This window comes from Globicephala melas, chromosome 8, assembly GCF_963455315.2.
Source record: "Globicephala melas chromosome 8, mGloMel1.2, whole genome shotgun sequence".
Lineage (NCBI taxonomy): Eukaryota > Metazoa > Chordata > Mammalia > Artiodactyla > Delphinidae > Globicephala > Globicephala melas.
In genome coordinates, this window is record NC_083321.1 from 65141827 (window position 1) to 65164722 (window position 22896).

Below are 22896 nucleotides of genomic sequence, written 5' to 3' on the forward strand. Positions count from 1 at the left end.
AATAGATTTCTGTTGTTTATAAGCAACTCAAACTAGGGTGCTTTTCTATAATGGTCCATACTGACAAGATATAGATGCTGTAACAAGCAAACCCCCAAATCTAGTGGCCTAACCTAATAAAAATTGGTTCATTTCTTGCTCACACCAAGTCCAGTTTGGATGTTAATGGTTGGTGAGTGGCCTTTCACATGGTATTTTTAGTGACTCCACTATCCCCCAGCTCTCTGATGGATCTTCTGCATCTTCTGGGAGACAAGAGAAGAGAGTGTTTGGAGGGTCCTACAGGAGAAATATACAGGTCAAGCCTGGAGGTGGTCCATTTACCTCTGCCCACATTCTACTGTCTACGATTCATTAACAGGGCCACATCTAAATATGAGTTTGGTTATGCATAAAGGAGTTTGAGGATATGGGTTTTGTGAACATATTAAATGGAAGTATGTTAGCTCTTTCTGTTTGAGACTTTTCAATTTTTTTCCCCCTCTAGGATCCAATGATTGCTGGGAGTTTTAGTTTTCGGCTAGGATGCTTCACTTACATTGAAGCCTCTATTCTTGGCTAAGAAAAATTACTGATTTTCTCTCACTTGCCATTGTTTTCTTTCCTATAATATTTTCCCTGTTTGTCTCATTTTCCACCAAGTATGAAAAAGCATACACCAAGTATGAAAAAGAAATTCTGTTTTCCTTAGCCATTCCATATTCTTCTTTCCAATGACACCTCCCAAAATATATTCCTTGATTTATGGGTGAATGATTATTTCCATTAACATGCTTTGTTTGAATGAAGAATTGCCTATCTCTTCTCTCCTAACATCTATTTTCATCTCCTTTATGCTGAGCAACACCATAACTATTTTTCATACAAGCTGTTCAGGGCTTTCTCTATATGTAATTAATTACTCCATCAGGAGAATATTGAGAGAATCACCTATTAAATAAAAACACAAGAACCAGATTCAGGGCCATGATCCATTTTACTCAGTCATAAACCTTGGAACATTAAGGGCATGTTCCAAAAAATTTTAGTTTAATTGATTTTAAAATTGCGCTAGCAACTGGAGTTACATGTCTTAGAAAGAGAAATAAATATTCCATAATTATTTATTGAACAAACTTTTATAAAGCATCTACTGTGTGCAGGCACTTTGCAATATACTAGGAATAACTAGTGAATATGATGCAGATCTTTCTCTCTTGGAATTTACAGTCTAATTAAGAACTGGACCATGAACAAGTAATTAATATCTAAAGGAAATAAATGATTAAAAAGAGGGAATTATAAGTGTTATTAAGTAGAGGGACCTAACCGAGTGTTTATTGTCAGAGAAACTCTGAGGATCTGTTATCCGCAAGAATGAGTTGGAATAGGTCAGGCAAAGTCAAAAGAAGAAAAAGGGGAAAAGCACAAATTCTTTCCAATTTCCGAGTAAAATAGTCTTGCAAATTCCCAGAGATTCCCTGTAATTAAAAACAACTGCTGACATCAATATAGCCCTACTTTTTCAGTTCCCAAAAACTTGCCACATCCATTTTCTGAATTACTCCTCTCTTTGATATTCAGCTGCATGAGCTTCTTGTATATTTTGGAGATTAATCCTTTGTTAGTTGCTTCTTAGCAAATATTTTCTCCCATTCTGTGGGTTGTCTTTTCATCTTGTTTATGGTTTCCTTTGCTGTGCAAAAGCTTTTATGTTTCGTTAGGTCCCATTTGTTTATTTTTATTTCCATTTCTCTAGGAGGTGGGTCAAAAAGGATCTTGCTGTGATTTATGTCATAGAGTGTTCTACCTATGTTTTCCTCTAAGAGTTTGATAGTGTCTGGCCTGACATTTAGGTCTTTAATCCATTTTGAGTTTATTTTTGTGTATGGTGTTGGGAGTGTCCTAATTTCATTCTTTTACATGTAACTGTCCAGTTTTCCCAGCACCACTTATTGAAGAGGCTGTCTTTTCTCCACTGTATATTCTTGCCTCCTTTATCAAAGATAAGGTGACCATATGTGTGTGGGTTTATTTCTGGGCTTTCTATCCTGTTCCATTGATCTATCTTTCTGTTTTTGTGCCAGTACCATACTGTCTTGATTCCTGTAGCTTCGTAGTGTAGTCTGAAGCCTGGGAGCCTGATTCCTCCAGCTCTGTTTTTCTTTCTCAAGATTGCTTTGGCTATTTGGGGTCTTTTGTGTTTCCAAACAAATTGTGAAATTTTTTCTAGTTCTGTGAAAAATGCCATTGGTAGATTGATAGGGATTGCATTGAATCTGTATATTTCTTTGGGTAGTAGAGTCATTTCACAATGTTGATTCTCCCAGTCCAAGAACATGGTATATCTCTCCATCTGTTTGTATTGTCTTTAATTTCTTTCATCAGTGTCTTATAATTTTCTGCATACAGGTCTTTTTTCTCCTTAGGTAGGTTTATGCCTAGGTATCTTTTTATTTTTGTTGCAATGGTAAATGGGAGTGTTTCCTTAATTTCTCTTTCAGGTTTTTCATCCTTAGTGTATAGGAATGCAAGAGATTTCTGTGCATTAATTTTGTATCCTGCTACTTTACCAAATTCATTGATTAGAGTAGTTTTCTGGTGGCATCTTCAGGATTCTCTATGTATAGTATCATGTCACCTGCAGACAGTGACAGTTTTACTTCTTCTTTTCTGATTTGGATTCCTTTTTTTTTCTATTTTATTTTATTTATTTACTTTTTTAACATCTTTATTGGGGTATAATTGCTTTACAATGGTGTGTTAGTTTCTGCTTTATAACAAAGTGAATCAGTCATACATAAACATATGTTCCCATATGTCTTGGATTCCTTTTGTTCCTTTTTCTTCTCTGATTGCTGTAGCTAAAACTTCCAAAACTATGTTGAATAATAGTGGTGAGAGTGGGGAACCTTGTCTTCTTCCTGCTCTTAGAGGAAATGGTTTCAGTTTTTCACCATTGAGCACAATGTTGGCTGTGGGATTGTCATATATCCCAATCCAAAAAATGGGCAGAAGACCTAAATAGACATTTCTCCAAAGAAGATATATGGACTTCCAACAAACACATGAAAGGATGCTCAGCATCACTAATCATTAGGGAAATGCAAATCAAAACCACAATGTGGTATCACCTCACACCGGTCAGAATGACCATCATCAAAAAATTTACAAACAATAAATGATGGAGAGGGTATGGAGAAAAGGGAACCCTGTTACACTGTTGGTGGCAATGTAAATTGATACAGTCACTATGGAGAACAGTATGGAGGTTCCTTAAAAAACTAAAAATAGAGCTACCATACGACCCAGCAATCCCACTCCTGGGCATATTCCCTGAGAAAACCACCATTCAAAAAGAGTCATGTACCACAATGTTCATTGTAGCTCTATTTACAATAGCCAGGACATGGAAGCAACCTAAGTGTCCATCAACAGATGAATGGATAAAGAAGATGTGGCACATATATACAATGGAATATTACTGAGCCATAAAAAGAATGGAAATTGAGTTATTTGTAGTGAGGTGAATGGACCTAGAGCCTGTCATACAGAGTGAAGTAAGTCAGAAAGAGAAAAACAAATACTGTATGCTAACACATATATATGGAATCTAAAAAAAAAAAAAAAAAGTTTCTGAAGAACCTAGGGGCAGGACAGGAATAAAGACACAAATGTAGAGAATGGACTTGAGGACACGGGGAGGAGGAAGGGTAAGCTGGGACGAAGTGAGAGAGTGGCATGGACATATATACACTACCAAATGTAAAACAGACAGCTAGTGGGAAGCAGCTGCATAGCACAGGGAGATCAGCTCAGTTCTTTGCGACCACCTGGGGCAGGGATAGGGAGGGTGGGAAGGAGAAGTAAGAGGGAGGAGATATGGGGATATATGTATATGTATAGCTGATTCACTTTGTTACAAAGCAGAAACTAACACACCATTGTAAAACAATTATACTCCAATAAAGATGTTAAAAAAATTACTCCTCTCAAATATCTTATAACATATTTATTCTTATACCCATGGATGAAGGAACTGAGATTCAGAGAATTTAAGTAACTTGACAAGGTCACACAGCTAATAGGTAGAAAAATTAGATCACCAGGGTCTGTCATGTCCTCAAGTCTTCCAAATAGAGAAAGTTTCAGAGGAAACAGAGAGTAGTGGTTAACAGTCAGATTACCTGGGTTAAAATCCTGATACTATCACTTACTAACTGGATGACTTTTGGTCACTTTAACCTTCATTTGCAAAGTGAGCGTAATCACAATACCTACCTCATGTGTTGTTATAAAGATTACATGATCTTTACAGATATCTGTAAATGACTTAGAACAGTCTTTGTAATGGAAAATTTTCATTAAATAATAAAGTCACTGTCTTGCATATCAATGCATAGTCTAATTTTCTAGCTCCATAAAGAAACCAAATTCTAAACAATGGAGTAGACCAGTATTTGAGACCTCCAGTGGATAAAAATATTTCAGAAAAGCATTAGTCCTAAATTGAGCTGATATCCAAAGTGTAACAAAAGGATAGTACTTTCTACTTAGAAGACTCATAAAAGTAAACTTTGAGATGCAATTATATCTATATTCTACAAACTTTTGACATTCAGTAAGGGAATTTGACAGAGACAACATTGGGTAAACCTCTGGCCTTATGTATTGGGGGCATTACCAAAGAATTTCAACCTTCTCTGTGTTTTATGACAGGAATCTGATTGATCCTGCTGACTTCATGCATTTGAAGTCCTGTGATAGGAAGCTTATAAGGTACTCATCCAAAAGAAGATGGAGAGTGGGAACCTCCATAATATTAAGGGCCTTCTCTACCCTGAAAGAATATATTATAGAAAGCTGGGCTGGATAAGATGCCTCAGTATTTTTTCATCTCTTTTCATAAAAACAATTAAGGGAAACAAGGGTGTTGTTGTAGTTAGAAAAGAAGATCTGTTGTCATCTTATTGATTTTATATTTTAGTACAATTAATAGCTCTACACCAGCTAAGAGAGTGTAACAGAATGATTGAGAGCAGAAATTGGTAGATAATTAGCCCGAATCTTGGCTTCACCACCTACCAGTTGAATGACATTGGATAAACCTGCTAGCCTTTCTGATCATTAGTTTCACCAGCTGAAAATTGCTTTAATTGTATCCTCTTTACAGAGTTACTATGAGGATTAAGTTCTGTAAGGATGTAATAAAACAGCCTAATGCCTACTATGCAGGAGTTGAGAGTGTAGTAATAGCAGTAATCTTTGTTGCCAAGTGATAATTAAGTTGTAACAAAGAGAAATAAGAAAATGTATGAATCATATTTCCATTTATAATTAAACTGTGAAGTTGAAGCTTTGTAATCTGTTAGCATAGGGAATACCATATTTGAAATTGAAGGTTGACAATGCAAACACACCTGTGAAAAATTTAAACATATTTTCAAGTGATTTTAATCAAGCATTTAAAAAATAATTACCCTTAATTTAAGTAGACTCTTTACTAATTATGCTTCCCTGTAGCTAACTTTATTTGATGTTAATTTTTTTAATCCATGCATATGTGAGCTCTTATACATTCACAGCAATAACCACTATATACAAATTTATAGACATGAGAGAGAAGAAAAACAGAATGGCAAAAGGGGAAAAACATGGGATTTGGAATGAGATGATTGATACAGTTTTGGAATTAGCCACTCAGAAGACATGTGACTTTTAATGTCATTTAGATTCCCAATTTTAGTATCTTTATTTGTAGTATAAGCATGTTGATATTTATTCTATCTGCTTTATGTGAGGAACATCCAAAGGTGTGCTGACACATATCTGCTCTGAGAGTTGACAGTGTCTTTTCCCAACCCTTTACTCAATGACAACAAGTTGGCATTTGAAATTAATAATCATGGGAATATTTACACTATGGAAATTGACAGATGCTACAAATCAACATATTCTCCACAACCAACCCCATTTTCCCTCTGAGATCTGGTTAATATTTTGCTAGTACACTACTGGGAATGTCAAATGAAAAAATGTGCCAGAAAGTGCTTTGTGAAACATAACATGTAGTGCAAATATGTTATAATATTCATTATGGAAAATTATGGATATAGAGACAATCTGTGACTTGCATATGAAAATATCATTAAATGACCTTGTCTAATTAAAAAGCAAAGACATGAATGAGCTTGTAGGACACATTTAAATGATTTAATAGACTTGTGTGTGATAGAAATGCCCTATCAAATCAAGCCAATGAAGGGATGTTATATAGAATTTTTGCAGGGTGACTAACCATCCTTGTTTGCCCAGGACTATGGAGTTTCCCAGAACTAGGATGAACTATATAATTTTCAGCGTCTAGAGCAAAATGAAAACATGAAACAGCTTGTTCAAAAACTATTAAAATTTTCAAGATAGCAACAGCAAAGCACTAAACCACATATGGGCAGGTATGGGTGGGGAACACTCAGTTGCATGCTTATGAAGCTGGCTCTACCTAGGACCCATGGCTTTCAGTGCTAAAATCAGAACAGTCTGGGGCAAACAGGGACTAAGATGGTTGGTGACCCTACTTTTGCTTCAAAAATAGTTAGCATTAATATTAATATATTATCAAAGATTTAGCACACCTAGTGAAATATACCAACTGTAGCAAGTACTATCAATTCAGTCATAAGTAAGAGCAGGGAAGAGAATATAGCGTGAATAACACTTTGTCTTTAAAGATCTTTGCTTGGTTCAGTCTGCAATTTAGTGAACTAAATGACTCTGCTTTGACTCCTGACTCTTCCCAAATGCACAAATCTAATCTTAGAATATAGAAAGCCATTATAAAGTTTTACCTTAAAACAAGTTTCAGGGATTCCCTGGTGGCGTAGTTGTTGAGAGTCCGTCTGCCGATGCAGGGAACACGGGTTCGTGCCCCGGTCCGGGAAGATCCCACATGCCGAGGAGCGGCTGGGCCCGTGAGCCATGGCCGCTGAGCCTGCGCGTCCGGAGCCTGCGCTCCGCAACGGGAGAGGCCGCAACAGTGAGAGGCCCGCGTACCAGACCAAAAAAAAAAAAAAAAAAAAAACAAGTTTCAGACAAATTTTAAATGAAGAATGGACCATTATTCTGAATGTGTAAGATCACTTTACAGATGTGTTTATAAACTGGAAATAAGATTTAAGAAATGTTGAAAGAAATCACTGGATGGTGTAAATCATGTATATACTGTGTATTTAACATGTAATTACACATCATGTTCTTTATACACACAAACACACACACAAACATTGATGTTACCAAGAGGAGAAATTAGTCTGATGTTTAAAATAATAAACAATTTCAAGTGATAACACATGAAATAATTCTGTTCTTTTTTTCATTGAGTTTATGGAGATGACTATAATTTTGACTAATTCACCATTAACTTTGGGCAAACAATGAAAACAGTTAGAGCAGTGATTCTCTAATGCAAACTTTAGTTAGAATCACCTGGAAGACTTGTTAACACAAATGATGAATCTCAGTGACTTTCTGATTCAGTAGTTTTTGGTAGGGCTAGAGTATTTGCATTTCTAACAAATTTACAGGCTCTGGGACTGCACTTTTGAAAACCATGTAATTTGTGGAGCATTTGTGATTATATGTCATCTAGTAATTATATGACAAGAAATGATCACCCACTGCAGTATTTGCTTCATTGCTTTGTTCCCAGTAGTTGAAGGAATTTCCTGAGTCAAGTTAAAAGTATTTTCTAATAAACATAAATGCTAATTAATTACATCTGTGGCTGTAGAGCTACCACTTCATTTGGGAGACCTTGAAGGTGGAGTGAAAGTTAAGGCTTCCATTACACCTAGGGACTTGCTTAGATCCAAGGATCTTTTTTGATCTGCAATATTATATTTCTGCTGCAAGTAGCTTAAATTACAAGCTTTTAAGAAGTACTCAGCCATTAAATACAACCTCATAAAATCATTGTGTGTAACTTTGTGAGGATATGCGCTTCATAGTTCCAGAATAAAGTTGCACATTAGGAGAGGGAATATAGCCAGGCGGCCTAACAGTCCCTTCTCTTCAATCTTTAGATGCATCAATGTACATTTTTCTATCTTCTTTTAGGTTTCTTTTCTCCAATTATGTCCCTGAAACTCTATGAAATGTTAAAATAAGTTACAGTTGCACTTAAAATTAAATCAAATAAATGTACTCTGTTCTGAAGATTTAACCATGTACTTTTTCACATTTCAAACTCCAACAGGCATGATAATGTGCAACAACTATATAGCCCTGTTTCCTAGAAAGGAGTATTCTGAATTTAAAAAGATGATATATGTGAAAGTGCCTACCCAGTGCCTGCCATGTAGTAGTTGCTCAATGTTTTTAAACATCATTTTCAAGGGTACACGCTGGAGCAGTTATCAATAGGAAAATATTTCAAGGCAGAAGTTCATGATGTGGAATTTTAAAGAAAGAAGCATTTTTAGACTGTCAGAATATAGGAGGAGAACATTTCAGGTGAAGGAAATAATATATTCAGAGGTAAAGTTTTTAAAGTGCAAGTTCAAGTTTAGAGATAGAGAGCAGTTTTGCCTACATCAGTGAATTTCAACCCTGGTTGCACAGTAGAATCACCTGAGGTGTTTTTAAAATTCCAAGTGCCTGAGCCACATTCTGTACCAATTAAATTTGAATCTCCAGGAGTCAGAGATAGGCATCAACATTAAAAACAGACAAACAAACAAATACAAAAAGTCTCCAGAGTGCTATTGGTAAGAAATGAAAGAGGAAAAGAAATGGAGGGACAAGTTGAAGTTTCCTATTTTTATCATCAGCCTGAAACTGTTTATTAATTTCCCATAGGAATGTAGCACACAGACTTGAAGGCATAACACAGGGTAATTTGGGCAACTGTCACTGCCCTTCACAAAGAACTCTGAGCCATTTTGGCATCTGTAACTGCTAACAAGGTCCCTGCTGGCTTATTAGACTTTCCATCTGTGGGGAATCCTTGGACAAGACAGACCCAATAATGCATTCTGCGCCTTGCTGATATTCAATGGATGAAAATAGCAAGTCACTAAATTCATTTCACAGTGCATAATAAAAGGAGGTTTCCAAGATGTGTCAGCAAGTCAGTATAAACACTACCCCACTCCAGTGTACAGAAAAGAGTATGGGATTTTAAATCGATCAGAGCCATGGTCAATTCCTAGATTGCCTCAGTTTCTAGCTTGAATTTAGGTGTGTTTTTTAACTTCTATAAACTTAAGTCTTCTCACTGTAAAATTAGGACAATGATAATATTCATATCACAAGTAGCCCTGGGATTCAAATGAGGTCATGTACTGAAAGACATTTGAAAAGTTTGATGTATAAATTATTATTATTTGTGCCTAGAATTTCCTTTTCACTTGTGCTTCCAAAAGGGAATAAAATCTCAGCAAGAGAGACTACTGATGTTGATGTAATCATTTCTATTTTTTCAAGGTGGTTTACCAGCCAAAAATTGAATTGTGTGAAGAAGTAAAATAGAAAATAATTTATTCACATTTTTATATTATTCACATCCATGACATTTTCTTTATTTTGTCACTTAACAAGCAGAGAGTAGAGCTCTTTAAAGGTCCCTTGTAGATTTTATGGAAAGAAATGTTACCTTTCCTACTCGCAAGCTTTATAGCACGGTATTAGTGAAGGATTGAGAAGTATTTTTTTCAATCCTTTTTTAAAAATTGAAGTATATTTTCTGTGCCATATTATATAAGTTACAAGTGTACAATATAGTGATTCACAACTTTTAAAGGTAATCCTCCATTTATAGTTATTATAAAATATTGGCTTTATTCCCCATGTTGTAAAATATATCCTTGTAGCTTATTTTATACCTAATAGTTTGTACCACTTATTCCACTACCCCTACGCTGCCCCTCCCTCCTCCCCTCTCCCCACTGGTAACCACTAGTTTGTTCTCTATATCTTCCTTGTTATATTCACTAGCTTGTATTTGTTTTAGATTCCACATATAAGTGATATCATACAGTATTTGGCTTTCTCTGTCTGACTTATTTCACTTAGCATTATGCCCTCGGAGTACATCCATGTTGCTGCAAATGGCAAAATTTCATTCCTTTTTTATGGCTGGATAGTATTCCATTGTATGTATGTATGTATATATATATATATGTATATATATATATGTATATATAGCACATCGAGAAGTATTTTATATTTACTTTTCGATTAAATACAAAGATATGCAAGGCTCTGTTTTTGACTATGGAAAACCAAAGCAAAGTCTTTGGTCTCTGCTTCTGAGGCATTTCCAGTCTATTTTAAGAGTCAAGATATACATAGTTGATTAAAAATTGTTATTATAATCAGATTGTCTATATTAACAATCTGGTACATCACAAAGAGGTCGGCTATTTGTCCAACATGTACCCTTGAACTATTTCTGAGCACATAACACAATGTGTTCTGACAAACCCCATGCGCTTTTTTTTTTTAACATCTTTATTGGAGTATAATTGCTTTACAATGGTATGCTAGTTTCTGCTTTATAACAAAGTCAATCAGTTATTCATATACATATATCTCCATATCTCCTCCCTCTTGTGTCTCCCTCCCACCCTCCATATCCCACCCTCTAGGTGGTCGCAAAGCACCAAACTGATCTCCCTGTGCTATGTGGCTGCTTCCCACTAGCTAGCTATTTTACATTTGGTAGTGTATATATGTGCATGCCACTCTCTCACTTTGTCCCAGCTTACCCTTCCCCCTCCCCGTGTCCTCAAGTCCATTCTCTACATCTGCGTCTTTATTTCTGTCCTGCCCCTAGGTTCTTCATAACCAAAATTTGTTTTAAGATTCCATATATATCTGTTAGCGTATGGTATTTGTTTTTCTCTTTCTGACATAATCACTCTGTATGACAGACTCTAGGTCCATCCACCTCACTACAAATAACTCAGTTTCCTTTCTTTTGATGGCTGAGAAATATTCCATTGTGTATATGCACGACATCTTCTTTATCCATTCATCTGTCAATGGACACTTAGGTTGCTTCCATGTCCTGGCTATTGTAAATAGAGCTGGAAGTATCATTGTGGTACATAACTCCTTTTGAATTATGGTTTTCTCAGGGTATATGCCCAGTAGTGGGATTGCTGGGTCATATGGTAGCTCTATTTTTAGTTTTTTAAGGAACCTCCATACTGTTCTCCATAGTGGCTGTATCAATTTACATTCCCACCAACAGTGCAAGAGGGTTCCCTTTTCTCCACACCCTCTCCAGCATTTATTGTGTGTAGATTTTTTGATGATGGCCATTCTGACTGGTGTGAGATGATACCTCATTGTGGTTTTGATTTGCATTTCCCTAATGATTAGTGATGTTGAACATCATTTCATGTGTTTGTTGGCAATCTGTATATCTTCTTTGGAGAAATGTCTATTTAGCTATTCTGCCCATTTTTGGATTGGGTTGTTTTTTATTCTGATATTGAGCTGCATGAGCTGCTTATATATTTTGGAGATTAGTGCTTTGTCAGTTGCTCCATTTGCAAATATTTCCTCCCATTCTGAGGGTTGTCTTTTTGTCTTGTTTATGGTTTCCTCTGCTGTGCAAAAGATTTGAAGTTTCATTAGGTCCCATTTGTTTATTTTTATTTCCATTTCTCTAGGAGATGGGTCAAAAGGGATCTTGCTGTGATTTATGTCATAGAGTGTTCTGCCTATGTTTTCCTCTAAGAGTTTTATAGTGTCTGGCCTTACATTTAAGTCTTCAATCCATTTTAAGTTTATTTTTGTGTATGGTGTTAGACAGTGTTCTAATTTCATTCTTTTACATGTACCTATCCAGTTTTCCCAGCACCACTTATTGAAGAGGCTGTCTTTTCTCCATTGTATATTCTTGCCTCCTTTATCAAAGATAAGGTGACCATATGTGTGTGGGTTTATCTCTGGGCTTTCTATGCTGTTCCATTGATCTATATGTCTGTTTCTGTGCCAGTACCATACTGTCTTGATTCCTGTAGCTTTGTAGTATATAGTCTGAAGTCTGGGAGCCTGATTCCTCCAGCTCCGTTTTTTTCTCAAGATTGCTTTGGCTATTCAGGGTCTTTTGTGTTTCCATACAAATTGTGAAATTTTTTGTTCTAGTTTTGTGAAAAATGCCATTGGTACATTGATAGAGATTGCATTGAATCTGTAGATTGCTTTGGGTAGTATAGTCATTTTCACAATGTTGATTCTTCCAATCCAGGAACATGGTATATCTCTCCATCTGTTCCAATCATCTTTAATTTCTTTCATTAGTACCTTACAGTTTTCTGCATACAGGTCTTTTGTCTCCTTAGGTAGGTTTATTCCTAGGTATTTTATCTTTTTGTTGCAATGGTAAATGGGAGTGTTTCCTTAATTTCTCTTTCAGGTTTTTCATCCTTAGTGTATAGGAATGCAAGAGATTTCTGTGCATTAATTTTGTATCTTGCTACTTTACCAAATGCATTGATTAGCACTAGTAGTTTTCTGGTAGCGTCTTTAGGATTCTCTATATATAGTATCATGTCATCTGCAAACAGTGACAGCTTTACATCTTCTTTTCTGGTTTGGATTCCTTTTATTTTTTTTTCTTCTCAGATTGCTGTGGCTAAAATTTACAAAACTATGTTAAATAATAGTGGTGAGTGTGGGCAACCTTGTCTTGTTCCTGATCTTAGTGGAAATGGTTTCAGTTTTCCACAATTGAAAATGATGTTGGCTGTGGGTTTGTCATACATGGCCTTTTTTATGTTGAGGTAAGTTCCCTCTCTGCCTACTTTCTGGAGGGTTTTTTTTTATCATAAATGGATGTTGAATTTTGTCGAAAGCTTTTTCTGCATCTATTGAGATGATCATGTGGCTTTTAATCCTTCAATTTGTTAATATGGTGTATCACATTGATTGATTTGCATATATTGAAGAATCCTTGCATTCCTGGGAAAAAACCCACTTGATCCCGGTGTATGATCCTTTTAATGTGCTGTCGGATCGTGTTTCATAATATTTTGTTCAGGACTTTTGCATCTATATTCATCAGTGATATTGGCCTGTAGCTTTCTTTCTTTGTGACCTCTTTGTCTGGTTTTGGTATCAGGGTGATGGTGGCCTCGTAGAATGAATTTGGGAGTGTTCCTCCCTCTGCTATATTTTGGAAGAGTTTGAGAAGGATAGGTGTTAACTCTTCTCTAAATGTTTGATAGAATTCACCTGTGAAGCCATCTGGTCCTGGGCTTTTGTTTGTTGGAAGATTTTTAATCACAGTCTTAATTTCAGGGCTTGTGATTGCTCTGCTTATATTTTCTATTTCTTCCTGGTTCGGTGTTGGAAGGTTGTGCTTTTCTCAGAATTTGTCCATTTCTTCCAGGTTGTCCATTTTATTGGCATATAGTTGCTTGTAGTAATCTCTCATGATCCTTTGTATTTCTGCAGTGTCAGTTGTTACTTCTTTTTCATTTCTAATTCTATTGATTTGAGTCTTCTCCCTTTTCTTCTTGATGAGTCTGGCTAATGGTTTATCAATTTTGTTTATCTTCTCAAAAACCAGGTTTTAATTTTACTGATCTTTGCTATTGTTTCCTTCATTTCTTCTTCATTTATTGCTGATCTACTCATTATGATTTCCTTCCTTCTGCTAACTTTGGGGTATTTTTGTTCTTCCTTCTCTAATTGCTTTAGGCGTAAGTTTAGGTTGTTTATTTGAGATGTTTCTTGTTTCTTGAGGGAGGATTATATTGCTATAAACTTCCCTCTTAGAACCGCTTTTGCTGTGTCCCATAGGTTTTTGTTCATTGTGTTTTCATTGTCATTGGTTTTTAGGTATTTTTTTTATTAGCTCTTTGATTTCTTCAGTGATCTGTTGGTTATTAAGTAGTGTATTGTTTAGCCTCCTTGTATCTGTATTATTTACACATTTTTTCCTGTAATTGATATCTAGTCTCATAGCACTGTGGTCAGGAAAGATACTTGATATGATTTCAATTTTCTTAAATTTATCAAGGCTTGTTTTGTTACCCAAAGTACGATCTATACTGGAGAATGTTCCATGGGCACTTGAGAAGAAAGTGTATTCTGTTGATTTTGGATGGAAAGTCCTATAAATATCAATTGAGTCCATCTTGTTTAATGTATCATTTAAAGCTTGTGTTTCCTTATTTATTTTCAATTTGTTTGGTCTGTCCATTGGTGAAAGTGGGTGTTAAAGTCCCCTACTATGATTGTGTTATTGTTGATTTCCCCTTTTATGGCTGTTAGCATTTACCGTATGTATTGAGGTGCCCCTATGTTGGGTGCATAAATATATACAATTGTTATATCTTCTTCTTGGATTGCTCCCTTGATCATTATGTAGTGTCCTTATTTGTCTCTTGTTGTACTGTTTATTTTGAAGTCTGTTTTGCCTGAGAATTGCTACTCCAGCTTTCTTTTGATTTCTGTTTGCATGGAGTATTTTTTTCCATCCCCTCACCTTCAGTCTGTATGTGTCCCTAGATCTGAAGTGGGTCTCTTGTAGATAGCATATATACGGCTCTTGTTTTTGTATCCATTCAGCCAGTCTATGTCTTTTGGTTGGAGTATTTAATCCATTTACATTTAAGGTAATTATTGATATGTATGTTCCTATTACCATTTTCTTAATTGTTTTGAGTTTGTTATTGTAAGTCTTTTCCTTCTCCTGTGTTTCTTGCCTAGAGAAGTTCCTTTAGCATTTGTTGTAAAGCTGGTTTAGTGGTGCTGAATTCTCTTAGCTTTTGCTTGTCTGTAAATGTTTCAATTTCTCTGTCAAATCTGAATGAGAACCTTACTGGGTAGAGGAACCTTGGTTGTAGGTTTTGTCCTTTCACCACTTTAAATATATTCTGCTACTCCCTTTTGGCTTGCAGAGTTTCTGCTGAAAGATCAGCTGTTAACCTAATGGGGATTCCCTTGTATGTTATTTGTTGTTTCTCCTTTACTGCTTTTAATATTTTTTCTTTGTATTTAATTTCTGATAGTTTGATTGGTAAGTGTTTTGGTGTGTTTCTCCTTGAGTTTACCCTGTATGGGACTCTCTGCACTTCCTGGACTTGATTAACTATTTCCTTTCCTGTATTAGGGAAGTTTTCATCTATAATCTCTTCAAATATTTTCTCAGTCCCTTTCTTTTTCTCTTCTTCTTCTGGAACCCCAATAGTTTGAATGTTGGTGCATTTAATGTTGTCCCTGAGGTCTCTGAGACTGTCCTCAATTCTTTTCATTCTCTTTTCTTTATTCTGCTCTGCAGTAGTTATTTCCACTGATTTATCTTCCAGGTCACTTATCCGTTCTTCTGCCTCAGTTATTCTGCTGTTGATTCCTTCTAGAGAATTTTAAAATTTCATTTATTGTGTTGTTCATCATTGCTTGTTTGCTCTTTAGTTCTTCTAGGTCCTTGTTAAATGTTTCTTGTATTTTCTCCATTCTATTTTTAAGATTTTGGATCATCTTTCCTATTATCACTGTGAATTCTTTTTCAGATAGACTGCCTATTTCCTCTTCATTTGTTTGGTCTGGTGGGTTTTTAGCTTGCTCTTTCAACTGCTGTGTATTTCTCTGTCTTTTCATTTTGCTTAACTTACTGTATTTGGGTTCTCCTTTTCGCAGGCTGCAGGTTTGTAGCTCCCGTTGTTTTTGGTGTCTGCCCCCAGTGGCTAAGGTTTGTTCAGTGGGTTTTGTAGGCTTCATGGTGGAGGGGACTAGTGCCTGTGTCCTGGAGGATGACACTGGATCTTGTCTTTCTGGTGGGCAGGACCACGCCCGGTGTTGTGTTTTGGGGTGTCTGTGACTTATTATGATTTTAGGCATCCTCTCTGCTAATAGGTGGGGTTGTGTTCCTATCTTGCTAATTGTTTGGCATAGGGTGTCCAGCACTGTAGCTTGCTTGTCATTGAGTGGAGCTGGGTCTTAACGTTGAGATGGAGATCTCTGGGAGAGTTTTCGCTGTTTAATATTACGTGGAGTTGGGAGGTCTGTGGTTGACCAATGTCCTAAACTCAGCTCTTCCACCTCAGAGGCACAGGCCTGACAGCCAGCTGAAGCACCAAGGACCTGTCAGCCACACGGCTCAGAAGAAAAGGGAGAAAAATGAAAGAAAGAAAGGCAAAAATAAAATAAAATAAAGTTATGAAAATAAAAAATAATTATTAAGAATAAAAAATTAAAAGTAATTTAAAAAGAGGAAAAAAAGAAAAAGGAAAGAAGAGAGCAACCAAACCAAAACACAAATCCACGAATGATAATAAGCACTAAAAATGATACCTAAAAAATAAAAAGAAAATGGACAGACAGAACCATAGGTAATATGGTAAAACCAAAGCTATATAGACAAAATCATGCAAAGCATACACATACACACTCACAACAAGAGAAAAAGGATAAAAATGTATATATTGTTGTTTCCAAAGTCCACCATCTCAATTTTGGGATGATTCGTTGTCTATTCAGGTATTCCACCGATGCAGGGTACATCAAGTTGATTGTGGAGATTTAATCCGCTGCTCCTGAGGCTGATGGGAGAGATTTCCCTTTCTCTTCTTTGTTCGCACAGCTCCCGGGGTTCAGCTTTGGATTTGGCCCTGTCTCTGTGTGTAGGTCACCTGAGGGTGTCTGTTCTTCACCCAGACAGGACCGGGTTAAAGGAGTAGCAGATTAGGGGGCTCTGGCTCGCTCAGGCGGGGCGGAGGGAGGGGTATGGAATGTGGGGTGAGCCTGCGGCGTTAGAGGCCGGCGTGACATTGCACCAGCCTGAGGCGTGCCGTGTGTTCTCCCAGGGAAGTTGTCCCTGGGTCATGGGACCCTGGCAGTGGCAGGCTGCACAGGGTCCCAGGAGGGGTGGTGTGGATAGTGACCTGTGATTGCACACAGGCTTCTTGGTGGCGGCAGCAGTAGCCTTAGCGTCTCATGCCCATCTCTGGAGCTCATTTAGGTGGCACTCTTAATCCCCTCTCATCGCGCACCCCAAACAATGGTCTCTTGCCTCTTCGGCAGCTCCAGACTTTTTCCCGGACTCCCTTCTGGCTAGTTGTGGCACACTAGTCCCCTTCTGGCTGTGTTTACGCAGCCAACCCCAGTCCTCTCCCTGGAATCTGACCTCCGAAGCCTGAGCCTCAGCTCCCAGACTAGACTCACCCCGGCAGGTGAGCAGACAAGCCTCTCGGGCTGGTGAGTGCGGGTCAGCACTGATCCTTTGTGTGGGAATCTCTCCACTCTGCCCTCTGCACCCCTGTTGCTGCGCTCTCCTCTGTGGCTCTGAAGCTTCCCTCCTACCACCCCCCGTCTCCGCCAGTGAAGGGGCTTCCTAGTGTGTGGAAACCTTTCCTCCTTCACAGCTCCCTCCCACTGGTGCAGGTCCCATCCCTATCCTTTTGTCTCTGTTTTTTCTTTTTTCTTTTGCCGTACCCAGGTATGTGGGGAGTCTCTTGCCTTTTGGGAAGTCTGAGGTCTTCTGCCAGCGTTCAGTGCATGTTCTGTAGGTGTTGTTTCACATGTAGATGTATTTCTGATGTATTTGTTGGGAGGAAGGCGATCTCCACATCTCACTCCTCTGCCATCATGAAGGTCTCTCCCCCATGGGCTTCTTATTCACATATCCTTCATAATAACATTGGAGACTTTCCTAGGTGCAACATCTGGAAAGTTAGCAAAAGAAGTGAGTAAAGAAACACCAGCCCTGCTGAAAACACTCTTAGAATAGCAATTCTAGTTTCCAGAATTACCCCGAACCATCTATTGTTGGCTGAGGGCAAGCAGCAGGCAGGTTTCTGCAGAGAAATGGAGTTCAGGAGGAGAGAAGTGTCTGGTACTAGGATGGACCCTGGTGATGGAGATTTGTGGCAAAAGAGGCTTTTCTGCAGTGGGAGGGTTCCGTCTTCTTGGCTAGCAGCTCTCATGATAGGCACCCATTTATCAAATGCAACAAGCTTAGAGAAATGATAGCTATTACTCAGGAAGCACTCATTTTGTGCCAGATTCTATACTAGATGCATCACACCTGTTATCAAAAAAATCCTCATCAGACTATGAGAGATGGGCATTAATTATTCCCTCTCTTACCAATGAAGAACTGAGACTCACAAAATATAACTTGACAAAGGTAATACTTTCACTAAGTAACACAGAATTTAAACCCAGGTTGCTTAGCTCTAAAAATCTTTTCTGTACAGCAGTATCTTCAAATTGGGATAGATACTACTATAGGTTCACTAAGACTCTCTAAAGGGTACATGGCACAGAGAGTTTTAAAGAAATTTATTTCCAGATCTTCCTCCCATCTGTTGTTTTCTAAAATGAATCCGAATGAGAAGCCTCCTGAATGTTCTTCTTTACCACCTCCCCTTTCACAATCTCCCTTCGACTTTTCAGAAGAAAGTCATACCTCTCACCTAAACTGCATCCATTCTCATCACTAAGCATGCACAGAAGGGGTAAAAACTTACAGGGTACCAAAGCAGTGGAGAACTCAAAATATTGGTGCCATTGTCGCTGAAGTGAATGACTTTAATGACTAGGTAGCAAATGTCTTGAAATTTGGGTCCTTTGTAAATAGATCCATTAAATTAGAAGATTGCTTTCAGCAAAGACTTCTTGATTGTGTTGTCACTGATGGATCAGATTATTTTGATGCTGAATCAGTTACGTCATTTTTGGCATATATAACTTAAAAAGGAGTTCAAGTAATTAAGTGAAATTCCTACAAAAATCGTTTCATTACCATCTAGTTTTTTATGAGAATAAAGTTTCTCAGGACTCTGATTTCATTTTTAAAATTTAGAATAGAAAATATGCTGAGCCTTATCTTTTCTATCAATGAGTAATATTCATCCATGGATGCATGCAATAATTTTTAATTACAATCTTTCACAAATATTATTAAGAAATAAATTTTCAATAAAATTTTACTTCTATATTTAATAGCTTATTTTGTAAAATATTTAATGTTTATGTCATTCCAATAAATTGTGTATTACTAAAAACTATAATGATAACAATCCAGATTATATTGGTCCCATGAAATTTTTAAAAAGTAATTTTAATTTTTATACCTATTTTGTTGTAGAAAAGTATGATAGGCTGATGAGTTTTTTAAAAATACATTTCAAGAATAACATACAACATTTAGGTATAATTTTGTAAGAAAATAGAATAAAAACATGAGATCAAGTGAAAAAGGAAATCCTATAAAATTTTAGCCTATAATAGAAGAGTTTGTGTAGGTACTTTTGATATGGATGAGGGTAAATATCAAATCATTTAATGTGCATACATTTTTATAAAGTGATAATACATTTTTATTTTAAAACTTATACTATTTGCAACATCTATCACTGAACTTTTGTCCTCTGAAACTATATACAATTATGATTAAAGCAACTTAGAATCTACTTAAAAATATGTGAGAGCATACATAAAACTTGGTTTTAAAACTTTCATTTGGTGCTACTCAGGGATAAAATCTTAAAGACCATTGTTCTACAGACCTTTTCCCTCCATGATATGACTTATTGCTAATAAGAAAGACAGTACACCAGTTCATTCAAGAGCTTAAGCTCTGGAATAAAACACACTGGTGTTCCAGCCTTCTCTTATTTTTAATCTTAATCTTTTTAATCTTAGACAAGTTACTTAAGCTCTCTAAACTGCTTTATCCAAATCTGTATAATGGAGATTATGAAGATAAGCTGTAGAATCATTGTGAAGATTACATGAAATTAATCATGTTAAGCTTTTAGAAAAATTCCTGAACATAGTAAGTGCCATGTATATACAATCATAAAAGTTTTCATAGACAAGAGATTTCAGAGGGGAGATAAGTGTATGTTCTTGGGCTGTGGTTCCAGAGGGAATGGGGCTTGGTATGGTTTCAGAGAATGAGTACATAAAGCTCAAAAGGAGGGAAAAAAAATCGTCCGCTGAGGCGGCAGAAATACTATGAGCCACAATGGTGGGAGAGCACAAAGCTTCAAATGGAAAAGTGAAGAGCTGCACTTTAAAAATGAAGTTGACAACAAAATCATCCTAATTGTATGAAATGCAGCTAGATTTCCTCTGCCCATGCCCTAATGCCTGCACTGTTTCTATCCTACCTTTTTAGAAAAATTATAATCTTACAGTTTCTGTTTTCTTATATTTCTGAATTTTGAAATTCAGCATGTCCTTGGCCATAGTCCCTCAACTTGACTCCTACTTACCGTTTAACTCAGTTACTCCTACTTCTTTGTCTGGCTCTGAATCTGAGTTCTGCTTATGTTTTGTGTTTTCCCTGAATGGACTGTGAAATGATATCATACTCTACCTCTTCCCTGGGAGTATGTGGGAGAGAACACAAAATATCAAGAGGTCAGATGTTGAAGTCTAATTGATATGGGTTAAAATCCCAACTCAACCATGACCTGTGTAGGCTTGGGAAACTCAGAACTTTTCTGAGCCTCAGTTTTCTCTTTTTTTCAATGGGGATACTTTCTAATCAACAGAGTTGCTATAAAGGCTGAAGGACTTATGTCACAAAAAGCAATAGCTCAATTAACATTCAGAAAATAATAATTCTTACTATAATTACTATTCCTTTTGCAATGAATGGAGCCATTTAATGGAGTCCTGCTTAACTTTGAAATAAATATTTTGCAAAATAAAACACATTACCTGATGTCCTCTAGACAGTTGAAGATGAATTGTAATGTCAAAAGTCACAAATTTCATGTTTTCTCTGGAACCAGAAAAAAAAATGAAAAGTAACCACCAGAACTGGAAAGCAAGGGAACACGTAAAGGCTGGAAAGATCTGTTTCTACGTGCTGTTACAGACTGAAGTGAGAGTGACTGTGTTGATTATTATAAAAAGGTTTTACTACTTTTCAGGATCTAAAGGAGGAATAATAGGCAGAAGCAACAGAATGGAACACAGACTGGCTTAGCCTATTCCATTGGTTAATCAGTCCATTGTGACCAGATTGACACCATTCAACTCTACAAAGATTTATTAAATACTCACTGGGCATCTAGAATGTACAGAATCCCAATACAGAATGAATTTTATGGTTGATTTTATTACTTTGAATCAGGCTTTCAATTGTAGTTGTAAACCAAATGAGAAAATCATTTAGATTTTAAATCATTAAGACAAACTAATTTTTTTTTTTCAATTTTCTTTTTGTCAACAGGATTTGCTAGTCCGCTTACTGGGATAGCAGATGCCTCCCAAAGCAGTATGCACAATGCCTTGCACATCTACATGAATGGAACGATGTCCCAAGTACCGGGATCTGCCAACGATCCCATTTTCCTTCTTCATCATGCATTTGTTGACAGGTTGGTTAGCACTTTTTCATAAATTATGTGCTTATTTGTTTTAAATGTAGTGGATGGCACGAAGATATACAAAAAGCCAACAGGCACATAAAGGTACGCACACCATCACTAGTCATTAGGGAAGCACAACTTAAAACCAAAATGAGATAGTACCTCATGCTTGTTAGAATGGCCATCATCAAAAAAAACAAGAGATAAATGCTGTCCTGGATGTGCAGAAAAGGGAATCCTTGTGCGCTATTGGTGAAATTGTAAACTGGTATAGCCACTATGGAAAACAACATAGAGGATTCTCAAAAAATTAAAAATAAAACTGCCAAATGATCTGGCAATTCCAATTCTGGGAATATATCCAAAGGAAACAAAACCGCTAACTTGTAAAGGACACCCCCATTTTCATAGCAGCACTATCTACAATACCCAAGATATGGGAACAACATAAGGGTCCATCAATGGATGAATGGCTGAAGAAGTTATCACCATCTCTACCTCACTCATGTTTCAGGAACAGGGACATAATATCAAATAACTAAGTGACTATTAGCCTGGAAGATTATTAGGCAGGTTTTTATTGCCTTCTTGGCAACTCTAATATTATAAGAATTAAATAATATCCCAAGTCAAGTTTTATTTAGAAAGTAGTTTTTAAGAAAGTATATAAGCACCAAAATTATGATAACAATATAACATCAAAACCACCAAAACTATACATCAAGGAGGGAGGAAGATTGTGGGGGAAAACATCTTACCAGAACAGATAGACTGAACTCTGTTTACTGAGTCATTTTTATATCATATTGTCTTTGTGAATTTTTGGCATTTTTTTGATCTTTAGTGCCATCCCATGAACTTTAAAGAAGCTAGATTTCCTAGATACCTTGATGCCCCAGACAAGGAATATGCAAACTATGGCTTGTAGGCCAAATCTGTCTCCTACCTTATTTGTAAATAAAGTTTTATTAGAACACAACCACAATCATTCATCTACATATTGTCTATGGCTGCTTTCACACTACAATGGCCAAGTTGAACCAAGACCATATAGTGCACAAAATAGAAAAGATTTAGTTCCTGGCCCTTTACAGAGAAAGTTTCCTGACCCCTGCCAAACCAGTGAATTCCATATTTATATGCCAGGTAAGAGAAAGAGGTTGATCTTTATCTAGCCCACCTATATCTATATTTATAGAAAATGCTATAACTGAATTCAATGTCTGGAGGCATTTTTTTAAATAGAGATAAAGCTATTATGAAGATATACAGCTTTTAGAAGCCACTCTCCCACCTTTGAAAATTAAAATTTTCTCTTTCTTAGAATTCTCTGTTAATCCTATCTTACTATTAGATACCTGCATGATTATTAAAGTAACTCAAAAATAATAAGCAAATGTCAAAGTAGTTTCTCATTCAGCCCTTGTAGGCAAGCTGATGAAGATTCTGGGGATGGAGAGGGAGGAAAAAGCATCATTATAAAGAAGGATAGAGGCCTGCGGATTGCCACAAAGTACTGTGGCATCTGAGCTTTCCTCTCAAGTCTCTTCTTAATAGAGATGCATTTCTT

The 22896-nt window shown here is 36.7% G+C and overlaps 1 protein-coding gene across 1 annotated transcript in view; it reads left to right on the plus strand.

Annotated features, from left to right (window-relative positions):
• TYR (tyrosinase) overlaps nucleotides 1-22896 on the plus strand; it is a 110396-nt gene that overhangs the window by 37879 nt on the left and 49621 nt on the right. The window contains exon 3 of the mRNA XM_030835852.2: nucleotides 21188-21335. Within this exon, the coding sequence (XP_030691712.1) occupies nucleotides 21188-21335 (148 nt within the window). The remainder of the gene's footprint in view (nucleotides 1-21187; nucleotides 21336-22896) is intronic.